Source organism: Penicillium lagena (genome assembly GCF_028827675.1).
Source record: "Penicillium lagena strain IBT 129212 chromosome Unknown utg000001l_segment0_segment0, whole genome shotgun sequence".
In the NCBI taxonomy this organism is placed as follows: domain Eukaryota; kingdom Fungi; phylum Ascomycota; class Eurotiomycetes; order Eurotiales; family Aspergillaceae; genus Penicillium; species Penicillium lagena.
In genome coordinates, this window is record NW_026623222.1 from 5,443,301 (window position 1) to 5,456,772 (window position 13,472).

Consider the following 13,472-nt stretch of genomic DNA (forward strand, 5'->3'; position numbering starts at 1 on the left):
CATTATTTGCGCACTCAGTACTAGTACATAGACAGACAGAAGGAACCAAAAATCACTCTTCCTCCTCCTCTTCACTCTCATCCTCCTCCATCCCCTCCGCCGCAGTCACCGTAAACGTCGGCGCCTGATCCACTCCAACATAGCTGTCACTCATCAAGTACAACGTCAGCTCATGCTCGCCAGGCGTGGGCACCACATATTCCAGGCGCAATTCGAGCTGCCGACCAATAGTGACCCGCTTAATAGCCAACAGGTTCTTGGTCTTCTCCTCGCCGACTACCAGCCACCAATTCTCCATCTTCTGACTGGGGTAGAAGGGCGCATGCACCGTGGTGTCAGGCTCTTCGTCCTCTTCCACTTCACGCTCGATCTTGACTTGCAGGTAGGCTGGCTCGCCCGCCGTGACGCTGTCGGGATCTTCGACTTGGAAGTCCAGATTGATGTCGGGGTACTTCTCGTTCGTGAAGCTTGCTGCTTGCGCCAGCTGTTTGTTGTTGAGTCCCAGACGTTTGACCAGCGTCGCGTAATCCTTATTCTCGCTGGGATTCATGGCTTCCATAAATTCAAAGATGTCGTTGATACTGCACAAGACGAGGTTAGCAACTAGTTCGAAACTGGGGCGGAAGGGTGCATACTTGTACTCATGAGCCGCCTGAATGGCCTCCGGACCGAAGTGAGGGATTTGCTTGAGCGGACTGTCTCGATCCCACATAGCCTGGACCACCATTTGCGACAGCTCCATGGCGTTCATTGCGTTCAGGTGACCCTCAGAAGAAAGAACATCGACACACGCGCTGAGCAGGTTGAGGATCTTGCGAATAATGTCCTCTTGGTCCTTGGCCAAATCGATGGGCAGTTGCATTCGGGAGAAGTGCGCTTGGAGAAGGACAAGTGCCTTGAAGTGAGGCGAGTCGAATGCGGTCTCCGACATCTTGACAGGCACGCGGTCATACACACGACGAAGAATATGATCCTCATGACGACGCATCTGGATGGACTCAAACTCGGTGGCCGATGTGACAATCTCCAAAATGCCCTTGAGCTTTGTGCGAGCCGACAGAGAAAGCAAGAAGGTCTGCATAGTGATGAAGGAGATGTTGTAATACGTGCCAATCATAGCAGCATTCAATGGCGAAACGGTGTCATCTTCCTCATCCAAGTCAATGATCTTGGCTTCGGACAGTTCCTTCAGTGTGTTCTCCACGAGCTCCGACAGGAACGTACTCAGACCTTCATGGCTCACATCGCTTAGACCGTAGAAACTTGGGTTGGCAAGCAGACGGCGGTAGAAGTAGGTGTATGTCATCCAATCGACCGCATCCTGCGTCGACGAAATAGTCTTCGTGCTGACTTCGGTCACAAAGGCATCGTGCAAATACACCTGTAGATGACTTTCGACGGGCAATGCCTCGTTCAGGAACTTCTTGTAGTACTCACGCTTAACAGCCGGCACCATCAACACACCACGACCGCTCTTGTCTTGGCCGGGACGAGAAGCTTTGCCAAACATTTGCAAGATCTCACTGATAGGATAATCGATGTACCGGTGTTCACGACCGTCATAGAATTGAGTGTTCATGACGATAACCAGATGAGCAGTCAGATCCAGCTCCCAGCAGACATCACGCGAAGCCAATAGCACTTGGATGGCGCCAATGGTGAACAGATGCGAGACGATACGTTTGTCGGTCTGACTCAAGGCCTCATGGTAATAACCAATACCGTGAGAGAGCGAGGCGGCGAGAGTTTGTTCTTGAACACGGCTAAGGATTGGAGCCAGCTCATCGGCATCGGCGTTCAAGAAGCGGTCCTCATCGTCGTCCATGGCACAAGCCGCCAAAAGATCCATCGCGGTTGACCGTGTCTGCTTGCGGTTGGGAACGAAGACAAGAGCAGGCTTATCGGGAGACAACTGCAGGATCGAATGATAGGCAGGCTTGGCCATTGCGACCATGAGAGAGGGGAAATGCGGGATAGTGTATGACTGGATGTGAAGCTCCAGGGGCACAGGGCGGGCATGGGGACTGAAGTTGTAGATCGTATGTTTGTTGGCACCGATCCACTCGCCGATGTCGCGGGCGTTGGAAAGGGGCACACTCAGGCCAACGATGCGCATCTCGTTCTCGGTCTGGAGAGCAATGTAATGCATGCGAGACACGACCACTTCGTACACATATCCACCGTAGCCACCAAGCATGTGAAGCTCGTCGGCGATGAATAATTGCACGGTCTGAATATTCTTGCGTCGTTGCCATTGACGAGACAGCACATCCCACTGCGCAGGTGTGGCAAGAACCAGGTCAGCGCGTTCAAGGAGCCTCAGGTCGGCCGTGGTCTCCCCAGTGAGCTTGACAATTGATTTACCACCGGCAAGCTTGCTCAGTCGTTTCTCCCAGTCTGTATGACGTTGATCAACCAACTCTTGGAAAGGGGCAATGTAAACAGCCCGGCCACTCTCTTTCGATGACCAGTGGCGGAGCAGGGCTAATTCGGCGCAGACCGTCTTGCCGCTACCAGTTGGGGCACCAATAAACACGTTGTCGTCAGTATCGAAGATGGACTTGAAAACCTGGGTCTGGATCTTGTTGAAGTGCTCCCAATCAGGGTAGAGTTGCTGGTAGTCCGCACGCTTTAAGGCTTTGACTGGCGCACGCTGCATATCGAGCAAAGGCGTGTGGGGAGGGAAGCGCTCAGGAAGGACCAACTTCTGGAAAGACACTGCAATCTTCGTTTCGCAATGCATCCAACGATCAGACACCAAGGAGATGAAGTAATTGGGCGGCATTGGCTCAGTGATTGGGACTGTGAATTCGACAAGATGCTCATTCACCTCGGCCTGCGCAAATTCCTTCCGCAGCAAAAAGCGGTCGTGGAATAAGATCTCCTCTCCATCACAGTCTTCAACGAGGATCCAGAAATCTTGCGCGGTGCCGTGGACAGCATCTTCCCAGACAAAATTCGGCGAAATGGTAAGCTCCACCCGCAACATCGATCGCGTTATGGGCTGTACTTGAGCCTGGACCTCGAGGCGGGGGAACTTGGAGACAAGGTCGCAGACGATGCGCCCAGCTTTGGGCATGCCCAACAGCTCGCCCATGCGAGGGGGTCCAGATCGAAATAGCTGGCCCACGGCACATCGATTCGCTCAGCCTTCTGCAGAATATCCCGCGGGCAGCCAGGGAACTGACGTAGCGGGGACATCGTTGGCCACATGCGCTTTTCGGCCATCTTACAAAGGTCAAGGGCAGTCTTGGCCACCGAGGACCACCCTTTCTTCAAACAGATCTCGAAAATGGCCCGAATGATACGTCCCGCGGACTGCGTGACATAAACCATATCTGCCATCAGCGCAAGACCTTCAAGCTTAAGTCGCGAGATATAGGCCTGTAGCAGGACATTAATCTTGCAATGCGGCTCATCGATAGTCTCCTTGACGGGAACCGGCACACGGCCCAGAAGCTTGCCAAGCTCGAGTTTCTCATCCTGGCGAACAGGGATGTATTTGAATTCGTCACTAAGGGCGAAGATCCGGAAGAGCTCAATAGTGGTGATGGAGGGCTGTATGTGCTGGGAGTAGGTCAACATCGAGTTATGGCCGATGTAATAGTGCGACGAGATCCGTCCAAGCTCAGTCGACTGGAGACGTCCCGTTTTCTTCTCATACTTGACGAGCCCGGCTCTTTCAAGAATGACGGCAGCCGAGTGGATGAGATCAACTCGCTTCTGTTCCAAGGCATCGTCATTCTCGTAGTCGGCACCGACGCTGTACAAGCCTGGGGAGCGAAGCATGCGAACATAGAGGTATGTGTATCCAAGCCACTCAACACCCTCGTCACGGGTGCGAACATTGCCGAGTACGACTTCGGCGTTCAGATTGTCCGCAAGTTTGCTGACCAATTGTGATTCGATTGGCAGCTGCTGGTTCAGGAGCGAGAGGTAGTATTGGATCTCGGCTTGTGATGTAATGATAATACCTTCGCCGAATGTATCGTATTGAGGTCGGCCAGCTCGGCCAAGCATCTGCAGAACATCTTGAGGACTCAGCTCAACCCAGCTACCCTTCTCGGGAGAGTAAACCTGGGTTCCCTTGATGATGACGGTGTGCGCGGGAAGGTTGACACCCCAAGCCAGAGTTGCTGTACACACGAGAACCTGGATACTACCATCGGCGAACAGAGCTTGGACGGAATCACGGTCTGCCAGACCCAGACCAGCGTGATGAATACCGAGTCCATAAGGCAAGAGATCCTTCAACGAAGGATCATCGACAGACTCAGCTTCCTCTGACAGAATAGCGCGGCTAGCAGCATCACTGCGCAGGATCTGACCAATGGTTTCCATCTCAAGCGCCTTGTCCCTAATATATTTGGCAGTCTTCGCCGTTTCCTTTCTGGAGTGGACGAAGATAAGCATTTGGTTCCGGCGCTGACCGACTTGCTCCAAAACCTTGTTGTAGCAGATATCGTTCATCGTCTTGAGCTGCTTGATTGCTTTCTTGTCGGTGACACCAATAAACTCCTGCTTAAGCGGACAAGGCCGATAAGAGCCATCGAAATGGAACAGACCCTTGACAGGATCAACCCGTAAAAAGTTACCGACATCACGGTAGTTTGGAAGAGTAGCGCTAAGACCAACAATCCGCACTGGGTCTCCAGTCTGCTCGACCCGGCGGATTGTCCGGCTGACAATGCTCTCAATTACCGGACCACGATCATCGTGAAGCAAGTGAATTTCATCGATGACGATGAGACGGATGAGCCTGGTGTAGCTGGTCTCCGAAGCCTTTCTCGTGATGACATCGAACTTCTCAGGGGTGGTGACAATGACTTGAGTGTCGGCGATTTGCTGCTTTGTGAGTTGTCGATCTCCTGTAAGCTCGGCGACTTTAATACCGTAGGGCTCAAGACGCTTGCCAAGGTTTCCGACCTGTTCTTGCACCAAAGCTTTCAAGGGGGAGATGTATACGATCTTGAAATCATCGAGCATAATCTCTCCTGTTTCAGGGTTGCGGTTCTTGCCAATTTCACGAAGAATGGTGAGCATAGCGACGTTGGTCTTGCCAGATCCCGTGGGGGCGCAAACAAGCAGGTTACCATCGTCATGGAAGGCGGACGGATAGCACTTGGTTTGAATTCGATTCAATTCCTTGGAGCTGCCAAATCCGACACGCGCCCAATCAGGCAATTCAGTGGTCGGGATGTTCTTCTCGCCGGCCTCTTTCTTGGCTTTGGGTGGTGGAACATGGATTTCCTCGTACCCCTTGAACGTCCGTTTCGTAGAACCCTGGGGTAATTTGACATTGGGGTTGGTCATGAGATGGTTGCCCTGGTGAAAGACAAGGTTTTCCAAGTTGATCAGCCGTTGCGGCTGCAGGCCGCCGACCAATCCACCATCGGCAGCAGCAGCAGGCTTCTCTTCTGTCGGTCCTGAAGGAACATCGACGTCCATCAGGTCGAGCTTGATCTTCTTTTCGGGTCGCTCCGCAAGTTCATCGCGAGTTTTGCCACGGATCTCGTCCAGGATTGCCCGGTGGCCGGCCTCAACCATCTCACTCTCCACGAGATTGCGCGCATCGGCATCCTCAGCGACCCTTCGCCAGCGGGTCACCCAGACGACCTTGTCGCGATTGGTGACTAACTTGGCAACAAGATCGGGATGGTCGTAATCGAAAAGCTCCATCAAGTCATTCTCGACGTCGCGCAATGGGCGTAGAGTGCCATTCTCCGCCGTGCCACCAAGAATCTCGAGCGCGTCACGAGTTTTCTCGTGCTGGGTGTGCGCATCCGAGTATATGGCGCCAATCTGACGCTGCAGCCAGTAGGCGTCAATTTCACGAGCAGGGACATTCAGCCCGGTTTTATCCTGAGCCTTATCGCCCCGACCCATGCCACCGTCAATGACCATTTCGTCACCGTCTTCAAGGTCCTGGGCGGCTTCAAGATCAGGTCGATCTTGCTCATCAGCCTCTTCCTCATCGGTGAGCTCGTCATCGTCTCGGATTTCGTCGACGGTGCCCATGCGGTCGTCATCCTCATCCTCCTCATCGAAGACAACAGCGACACCTTGGCGCTCATCGAGTTCAGCGCCCTGTTCTTCCATGCCGCCTTCCACTTCTTCGTCTTCGTCTTGGGCTTCGTAGTCCGTAATTTTTTTGCCCAAATTGACGAGCTCGTTAAACTCTTTCGGGTTCATTGAGCTACCCAGAAGATCATCAATCTCTTTCTTTTTGTCAAAGTCCTTCATCTCCTCATCCTTCAGGTATTCCAAGACGGCATCGGCGGCACTGCGAACGACTTCGTGCGGGACATCGCCCAAATGGCCACCGGTGATCGTAAGGATAAGGTCGTAAGTGGCTCGTGTGGCGGGTGTTCGAGGGCGATATTTCAAGCCTTCAACGAGTGCATCGGCGGCGGAAAGGATGCCTTGGCCTCGTTGCTGTGCCGGCTGACCGCGCAGGCGCTTTTTCTGTTCCCGCAACAGTACGTCTTCGCCTTCATGGATGCTGCCGCGCTCAATATCTGTTGGGCCGACTGCCTTCTTTTTCGACTTGGGCGCATGGTCGCGCGCTACCTGGCCACCCATCTCTCGGATTCCAATGCGGCCTGCGAGGGACTCCGGGTCTCCGGTTGGTTCATCGTTGACGCGGCTGATGAAACGACGGTCCGCCTGGAGAACCAGGTTGGACATCGCCGAGTACTTGTACTGCGAAATATTTTGGTCCGCCATTTTGGTGGTAGGAGCGAATGAATCGCAGGCAAGCAACAGAAAAGAAAAAAGAATGAGTCGCGACCAGTATCTGAGTCCGGAGCTCAGAAACGGGGTCGCGGCCGACAATGGATTGTCAAAGAAAGGATTTCAAAAGGTCTCACAAACCTGGCTCATCCTCCTACCGCAAGCGAACTCACGTTGGTTTGGGAGAGAATGAAAGACGCCAGGGTTAATGGATAAGAAGGAAGCCAAGGACGCGGGTTGAAGATTTCGGTGGCGAAGGCGGAACGGAGTGGGAGCTTGGATTCTGCCGGTCAAATCCATTGACTGTTCCCCAGAAGCAAGCACCTTTGCGACTAACACAACACTGTACCGTGATGCGCTTCGGTCGGCCCGTGGGACTGGCTCTTGCTCGCAATGGGATCGTGCGATCGTATCGCTGCCCAGCACATCGGACGGTCTGCCGCCATGCTTTGCACACTTGCTCGCCCTCGCGCCCTCGCGTCGCGCCCGCACCAGCACCAGTCGATCCACGAAGGAGCGCAAAGACCCAGACGACCGTGACGGTGAAAGACCTTCCTCAGGGTGCTCTGAAATTGGAGGCATACAGTGATGAGGTGGACAACGATGCTCCTCGATACCCGACCGTGGTTCAACAACACCGCAACAACATGCAAAGGTTCAGGAACTGTGTTATCCTGACAAGAGTCGGCGGCTTCTACGAGGTACAGACATTTGGTGACTACATAGAAGCATGGCTAATTGGTATCATCTCTGTAGCTATATTTTGAGCAAGCCGAGGAGCTTGCGCCGTTGCTCAACATCAAACTTGCGATTAAGAAGACCAACGCCGGACCGGTTCCCATGGCCGGCTTCCCCCATTTCCAACTGGATCGCTTTCTCAAGACCCTTGTCCAAGACCTCAACAAGTACGTGGCGATCAGTGAGGAATTCGCCAATGAGGTAGAGGATAAAGCGCGATCAGGTGGCCTGCTCTTCGACCGGAAGGTCGCCAGAATCATCACGCCCGGGACATTGATTGACGAAAAATTCATGGATCCCTCCGAAAACAACTTTCTTCTAGCCATATACTTGGATGTACCATCTTTGGACGCACAGCTGAAACAGCAAGATCATCCCCAACACTCGCATCAGCACGTACTGTCCTCCATGCCCCAGCGCGTAGGGCTGTCTTGGCTAGACCTCTCAACGGGTGACTTCTTTACCCAGCTCACTACGGCCCAGATGCTCCCATCTGCGATTGCGAGGATTGGTGCACGAGAGATTCTCGTGGATCAAAACGTGCGCGATCTCGTCGGCCAGGAGCTGCAGCTGCTGGTTGGCCATGATCATCGACTTGTCACTTTCTTCGGGTTTCCAGACACGGTTGCACCTATGTCTGAATGGAAGCCAATGTTGGAAGCCCCGGTCCCGGAAGACGTCCAGGCGTCCTTTGCTGCAGAAGAAGTGGCCGCCGGATACAGTCTACTGGAGTACATTCGCGAGCGATTGCAAAGTTCGAGCTTGAAACTTCAACCTCCTCGTCGCCGGCATTTGGATGAGTCAATGAGTATCGATCGAAATAGCTTGCGCGGGCTGGAGATTCTGGAAACAGCGCGTGACGGCCTTGGGAAGGGCAGCCTTCTCCATGCGGTACGCAGAACTTCGACAAAGAGCGGAGCACGTTTACTCCGAGACCGACTCAGTATGGAATCCCTTCCCGAGACTTTTTAGCCCGCGATCACTAACGTCTATTGTGCAGCGTCTCCATCTACATCTCTGCAGATTATCAATGAGCGACTAGATCTTGTTTCGCTATTCGTTCAAGACGAGGATCTCCGGGAAAATACAGTCCGGCTATTGAAGCGTAGCTATGACGCTCAGCGCTTGGTGCAGAAATTCGCGCTCGGTAAAGGTGAAGCCGACGACCTGATCTGTCTTTCACGCGCCATCGAGGCTTCCAAGGAGGTCAGACAAGTCCTCTCTAGTCATAGCCAGCGCCACTACTCCTCCGCTCAAGCGCTTGATTCCCACCACAGCCTCGAACTCATGATCGGTCGACTTCAGCTCGATGGACCGACCGCGCTGGCAGAACAGATCCTTGCGGCCATCGATGAAGAAGGACTCCTGCAAAAGCAACGCATCGAAGACGACACCGCCTCAGAGGCAGCTAGTCTGGCGCAAGATGTTGCTATGAGTGAGGGGACATCTGACGAGCTTGAGAGCTTGCCTAAAAAAGTGAGGTCCAAAACCAGTACCCAATCTGCAGCGACAGATGCAGGTTCCGGATCTATTGATATGTGGATCATGAGGCGTGATGCCAGCAAAAATCTGAACTCCCTTCACACATCATTGGAGCGGCTCTTCACTGAGAAAGACGAGCTGACTCAACGTCTCCGTGATGCCGTGAGCTCATCGCAGCTGAATCTCAAATGGACAGCAGGTCTCGGGTATATCTGCCACCTCAAAAGCGCCAAAGTATCGCAGAAAACCCTAGAAGGATTGGGGGTTACTCGAAACGTCTCGTCAACAAAATCGACTCGGTCATTCTACCTCCCAGATTGGACCACCCTGGGAACCCGGATGGACCATGTCAAGCTTCAGATTCGGAAAGAAGAACAGATTATCTTCGAGACCTTGCGGAAGAAAGTTATTATGAATTTGGTCAAAATCCGGCGCAATGCAGCCGTTATGGATGAACTGGATGTGGCATGTTCCTTTGCCACGCTGGCCCGGGAGCAGCAAATGGTGCGGCCGATTCTTAACGAAGGAACCAGCCATAGGATCGCTGGAGGCAGGCATCCAACAGTCAAGCTCGGGCTTGAGGAGCAAGGGCGCTCCTTTGTGAGCAATGACTGCTTCCTGGGCGACGCAGAAGGCATCTGGCTCATCACCGGACCAAACATGGCCGGCAAAAGTACATTCCTGCGGCAGAACGCACTGATCACGATTCTAGCTCAGGTCGGTTCATTCGTCCCTGCAGCATACGCGGAGATCGGCATCGTCGACCAAATCTTCAGCCGCATCGGCGCAGCAGACGATCTCTTCCGCGACCAGTCGACGTTCATGGTCGAGATGCTCGAAACGGCAGCCATCCTCAAGCAAGCCACGCCGCGGTCCTTTGTGATCATGGACGAAGTCGGCCGGGGCACAACACCCGAAGATGGCACCGCGCTCAGCTTTGCTTGTCTGCACCATTTGCACTACCAGAACCAGTGCCGAACGCTCTTTGCAACGCACTTCCATGCCCTGGCGGATATGACTGGCTCGTTTGAGAGATTGGGCAGGTACTGTACAGATGTCAAGGAGATGTCATCCGGGTCATTCTCGTTTGTTCATCGACTGCGCAAGGGCGTCAATCGCCAATCCCATGCTCTCAAGGTTGCACAGCTGGCCGGCTTGCCAGCGGAAACACTCAAGCTGGCTACTCGTGTCCGGCAGGAGATGAACATCGTGACACCGCCCGTGGATCAAGACATGTCCCAAGTTGTTTAGATTTCTTTGTGTATTTTTATTGGCACTGTACTATGTTGCATCTATGTGTATATACATTCATCGGCGTTTTTTTTTGTCCAAGATACCACCGAAATGCGAAATTCGTTAAGAGATACATGAGCCTTTCCTTCCCATCGGCCTTACAGCTTCGACCACAATCTGTTCGAAGCCCTCTCAGCCCGTCCATGCTGCCCCTTCGCACCAAGATCAACAACAACACCCTCCCCAAGTGCCGCCTCCTGACAATCCTCATCATCAACCCCATTCACAAACTGCACAACCATAAAATCAACCCGCCGTTGACCCAGGACCACCATCGGCGCATGCCAAGTCCCCACACCGTAGTTAACGGACTGCCCACCGCGCGCAATAAACGCCTTCACATTCTTGAGATCGGGCGGATCGCGAATAGTAACAATCTCCCCCTTCTCATTTTTGGCGGTAGCAGTCTCGCCCTTCAGCGTTGGCGCAACCACAACCAGAAACACGGGCTCTTCTTCTCCACTGCCTCCGACTTGGGAGTGACTCGACAGATCAACAGGAATAAAAGTCTGGTTCGTGAACGGGTGTCGCTCAAGAATGCGCACGTCGAAAACCTCCTTATCAGCCTGTTGCCGACCCGTGGTGACACTTCGCAGCTTGCGCGGAAAGCAGCAGAACATGGTCATCCGCGCGGACGACGCCTTGCCGCTGGGACAGGCATTGTAGCGATCTAGCAGTGGCGAGATGGGACTGTATTTCAGCGCGGAGCCTTGGTTTGCTAATATAGGGGCTGGGTTGTATGCTGGGAGGTGCGACGGCTGCGGTGGGATGCTGATGTCCCGCGGGAGAGGTGGGCAGATTGCTGTGCCAAAGGGAGCGAAGTTCTCCGGGGTGAGAGGCTCCGGGGTGAGAGTGAGGGATGGGGTGGTGGTGACAATTGGCGCCATGGCTGATGATGACTGCAGGTCTGGGGGGTCGCTAACACAGAGGAACAATATATTGGGATAGTCGGGGAGGTTATAAGGCGCCGCGAAGGAGTGGATTGGTCGGCCGACTCCGGGGTGGCCGCGCGATAAGATAAAACGGGGAGGGCCGATGTGGGGGTAGTAGTAGCTTAGAGCGACCCATACTAATAGTGTTTAGTGATGGTGAAATACTATGTATGATCTGAAGAGTACTAGCCATTTCAGGGTTGGTTACTATCTTCTCTCATGCGGTGTATGCTCACTGACTCCGAAGCAAACCGACGGATCCATTGTATACGCAATCTATATTCCTCCGATGTGGTTTGTTAGGGTTACGCCGTGCAGAATGATATACCCAATCATATAGTTTACCATAAGAGACAGCGCATCATCTCGACGCCTAACTGCCACGTGGGACTGTTGATTTTGATAGCCTGAATACTATCCCTGCTGTGGCTGTTGGTTTCTCTCTTTTCCTTCCCGTGTAGGCTATTCCCCGGCTTCAAAAAGCTTTCAAAAAAAATATCTGCTGTAAATGGGACATACGCATTTTGGCGACTATGCGTGTTTTCCGGTCCGGTCCGTTGCCGAAGTGACGAATAACAAAGTGCCGATAACGTATACCAATATAAAAATGACAACCCTTTGTTGATTTCACAACCTCCGATAAAAATGAGCCTCTGGTTCGCATTTAGACAAGGCAACCGATTACTTGCAGCCTGCATCCAAATATCCACAGCCGATGCGGCTCTGGAGAGATGCAACGAGCAACGTTGGGCAGGAGAAGACGCGCTTCGGGGCTAGTTGGCGCGCGGGGGTGATTGGCTGTCAGACCGGAAAATGCGCTGGATCAAGTCGGATTGGCGCTGATCAGCAGTAGTCATGTGGTCGTGTAGTACAGAGCAAAAGCAAGCAGTGCAGCCCGACGTCCCCTCAAGGACAAAGCGGAATAGTTACATTCGATACGGAACTCGCTAGCGCGCTACCTCTGCTGAAGTAAATCCGGATTATAAAAATACGGACAATTCCCCCGTTTCATGCAGGATCCTTGCGTGGCATCCATAAAATGGAAGCAGAGTCCTGGCATTTATATCCTCCTTGAACCACCCACTTGTGCCATTCTTCGCAACAATGAATCCACCTAAGCAGTCGAATTCTTCTTCGACTACCTCCCCCACCTCCCCCAAAAGTACCCCAACCCCCCAGAAGGGTAGCTCTTACACCATATCTGCGGGGCAGTCCACTTCTCCGTCCAGTCAAAGGTCCGGGGACCCGCCTCAAAGGTACTGTACAGGAAGCTTAGCGGGCAGTTATACAGAATTGCTAACAACCTCTACAGAACCCCATCTGCGAAGTCTATAACGATGCAACAGGACTTGCAGGGGATTGGTGCGTGGGTAGGTAAAGACACCCCCCGGGTCTTCAACGATTCTTTCTTCTCATCAACCCAGACAAATAAGAAATAGACTTCGGGATCCCGAATATACTCTTGGTTCTGGGTTCCATGAAAGGATTTGGGGGTACGGTAGGCCTCTGGGTGATACCTGGAGACTTCGATCAGGTTTTGATCTACGAGATGCAGCTTGGATATGACGCATTTTCAGCGGCCTTGGTACCTTGAGATTGGCAGCTGCCCAAAAAACATGGGCTGGGGTATTTATTCTATCGTGGAGGAAATTCCCATGTGAAATTATGCAGAGGAGTTAGATAGGAAATGCGAAAATTACGTTAACTAAGACTGTGTATCGGGCGCCAACTTTGCAAGCGGCACCCTGAGGTCCGGACAAAGAGGATTGGTGGATATACCAATAGCAATTGTGGAGAAACTAGGTTATCAAGCCGGAGATTGGTCGAAACAATGCAAGCAGAAATAATCAATCATAATGCTCCTCTTGTAAGCAGATGCGGAGGAGCAGGGCTTGCCCCTCATTTCAACCCCAAAGCTGTTTCTTGGCCCGGGTGATATTCATCCGGGTTTACCCTTCGATCGACGCCAGACGGTATTTTAAACTGATATAGATGTAACATCGTGTGTCGAGCACGTCAAGTTGCATTCAAGATGCAACTTGGCGATGGTTATCATATATGCCAAGCTTGGGGCTCTAGGTAGGTGCTTAGGAGGGTTCTCTGGAGTATCTAGCTTCAAGTCCTGCAACGTCTTGTTCGAATTAGAATCAGGCCATAAGTGGTTCCAATGATGGATTGATATCAGACAGGCCTCAATTTTTCGGTGCTGCACTGTCAAATAGACTAGACAGAGATGTATATTCAGGGCTGCTCATTTAGACATTCATGGCGAACTTCGGGTTCGCAAAACTAAAA

At 52.8% G+C, this 13,472-nt stretch overlaps 3 protein-coding genes across 3 annotated transcripts; 1 reads left to right on the forward strand and 2 right to left on the reverse strand.

Moving 5' to 3' along the window:
• Nucleotides 1–52: 52 nt before the first annotated feature.
• On the reverse strand, nucleotides 53–6,726 carry N7510_002404 (ATP-dependent RNA helicase BRR2; the record flags this gene model as incomplete). The annotated part of the gene is made up of 2 exons (XM_056974331.1): nucleotides 53–3,037; nucleotides 3,094–6,726. 2 exons carry the CDS (start codon nucleotides 6,724–6,726, stop codon nucleotides 53–55), a joined length of 6,618 nt encoding a protein of 2,205 aa, XP_056839448.1.
• Nucleotides 6,727–7,085: 359 nt separating this feature from the next.
• On the forward strand, nucleotides 7,086–10,203 carry N7510_002405 (mismatch repair ATPase MSH1; the record flags this gene model as incomplete). The annotated part of the gene is made up of 3 exons (XM_056974332.1): nucleotides 7,086–7,433; nucleotides 7,489–8,413; nucleotides 8,471–10,203. The coding sequence occupies 3 exons, from the start codon at nucleotides 7,086–7,088 to the stop codon at nucleotides 10,201–10,203; spliced, it is 3,006 nt and encodes a 1,001-aa protein (XP_056839449.1).
• Nucleotides 10,204–10,343: 140 nt separating this feature from the next.
• N7510_002406 (ureidoglycolate hydrolase) lies at nucleotides 10,344–11,700 on the reverse strand (the record flags this gene model as incomplete). The annotated part of the gene is made up of 2 exons (XM_056974333.1): nucleotides 10,344–11,314; nucleotides 11,697–11,700. The coding sequence occupies 2 exons, from the start codon at nucleotides 11,698–11,700 to the stop codon at nucleotides 10,344–10,346; spliced, it is 975 nt and encodes a 324-aa protein (XP_056839450.1).
• Between the last annotated feature and the right edge of the window lie 1,772 nt (nucleotides 11,701–13,472).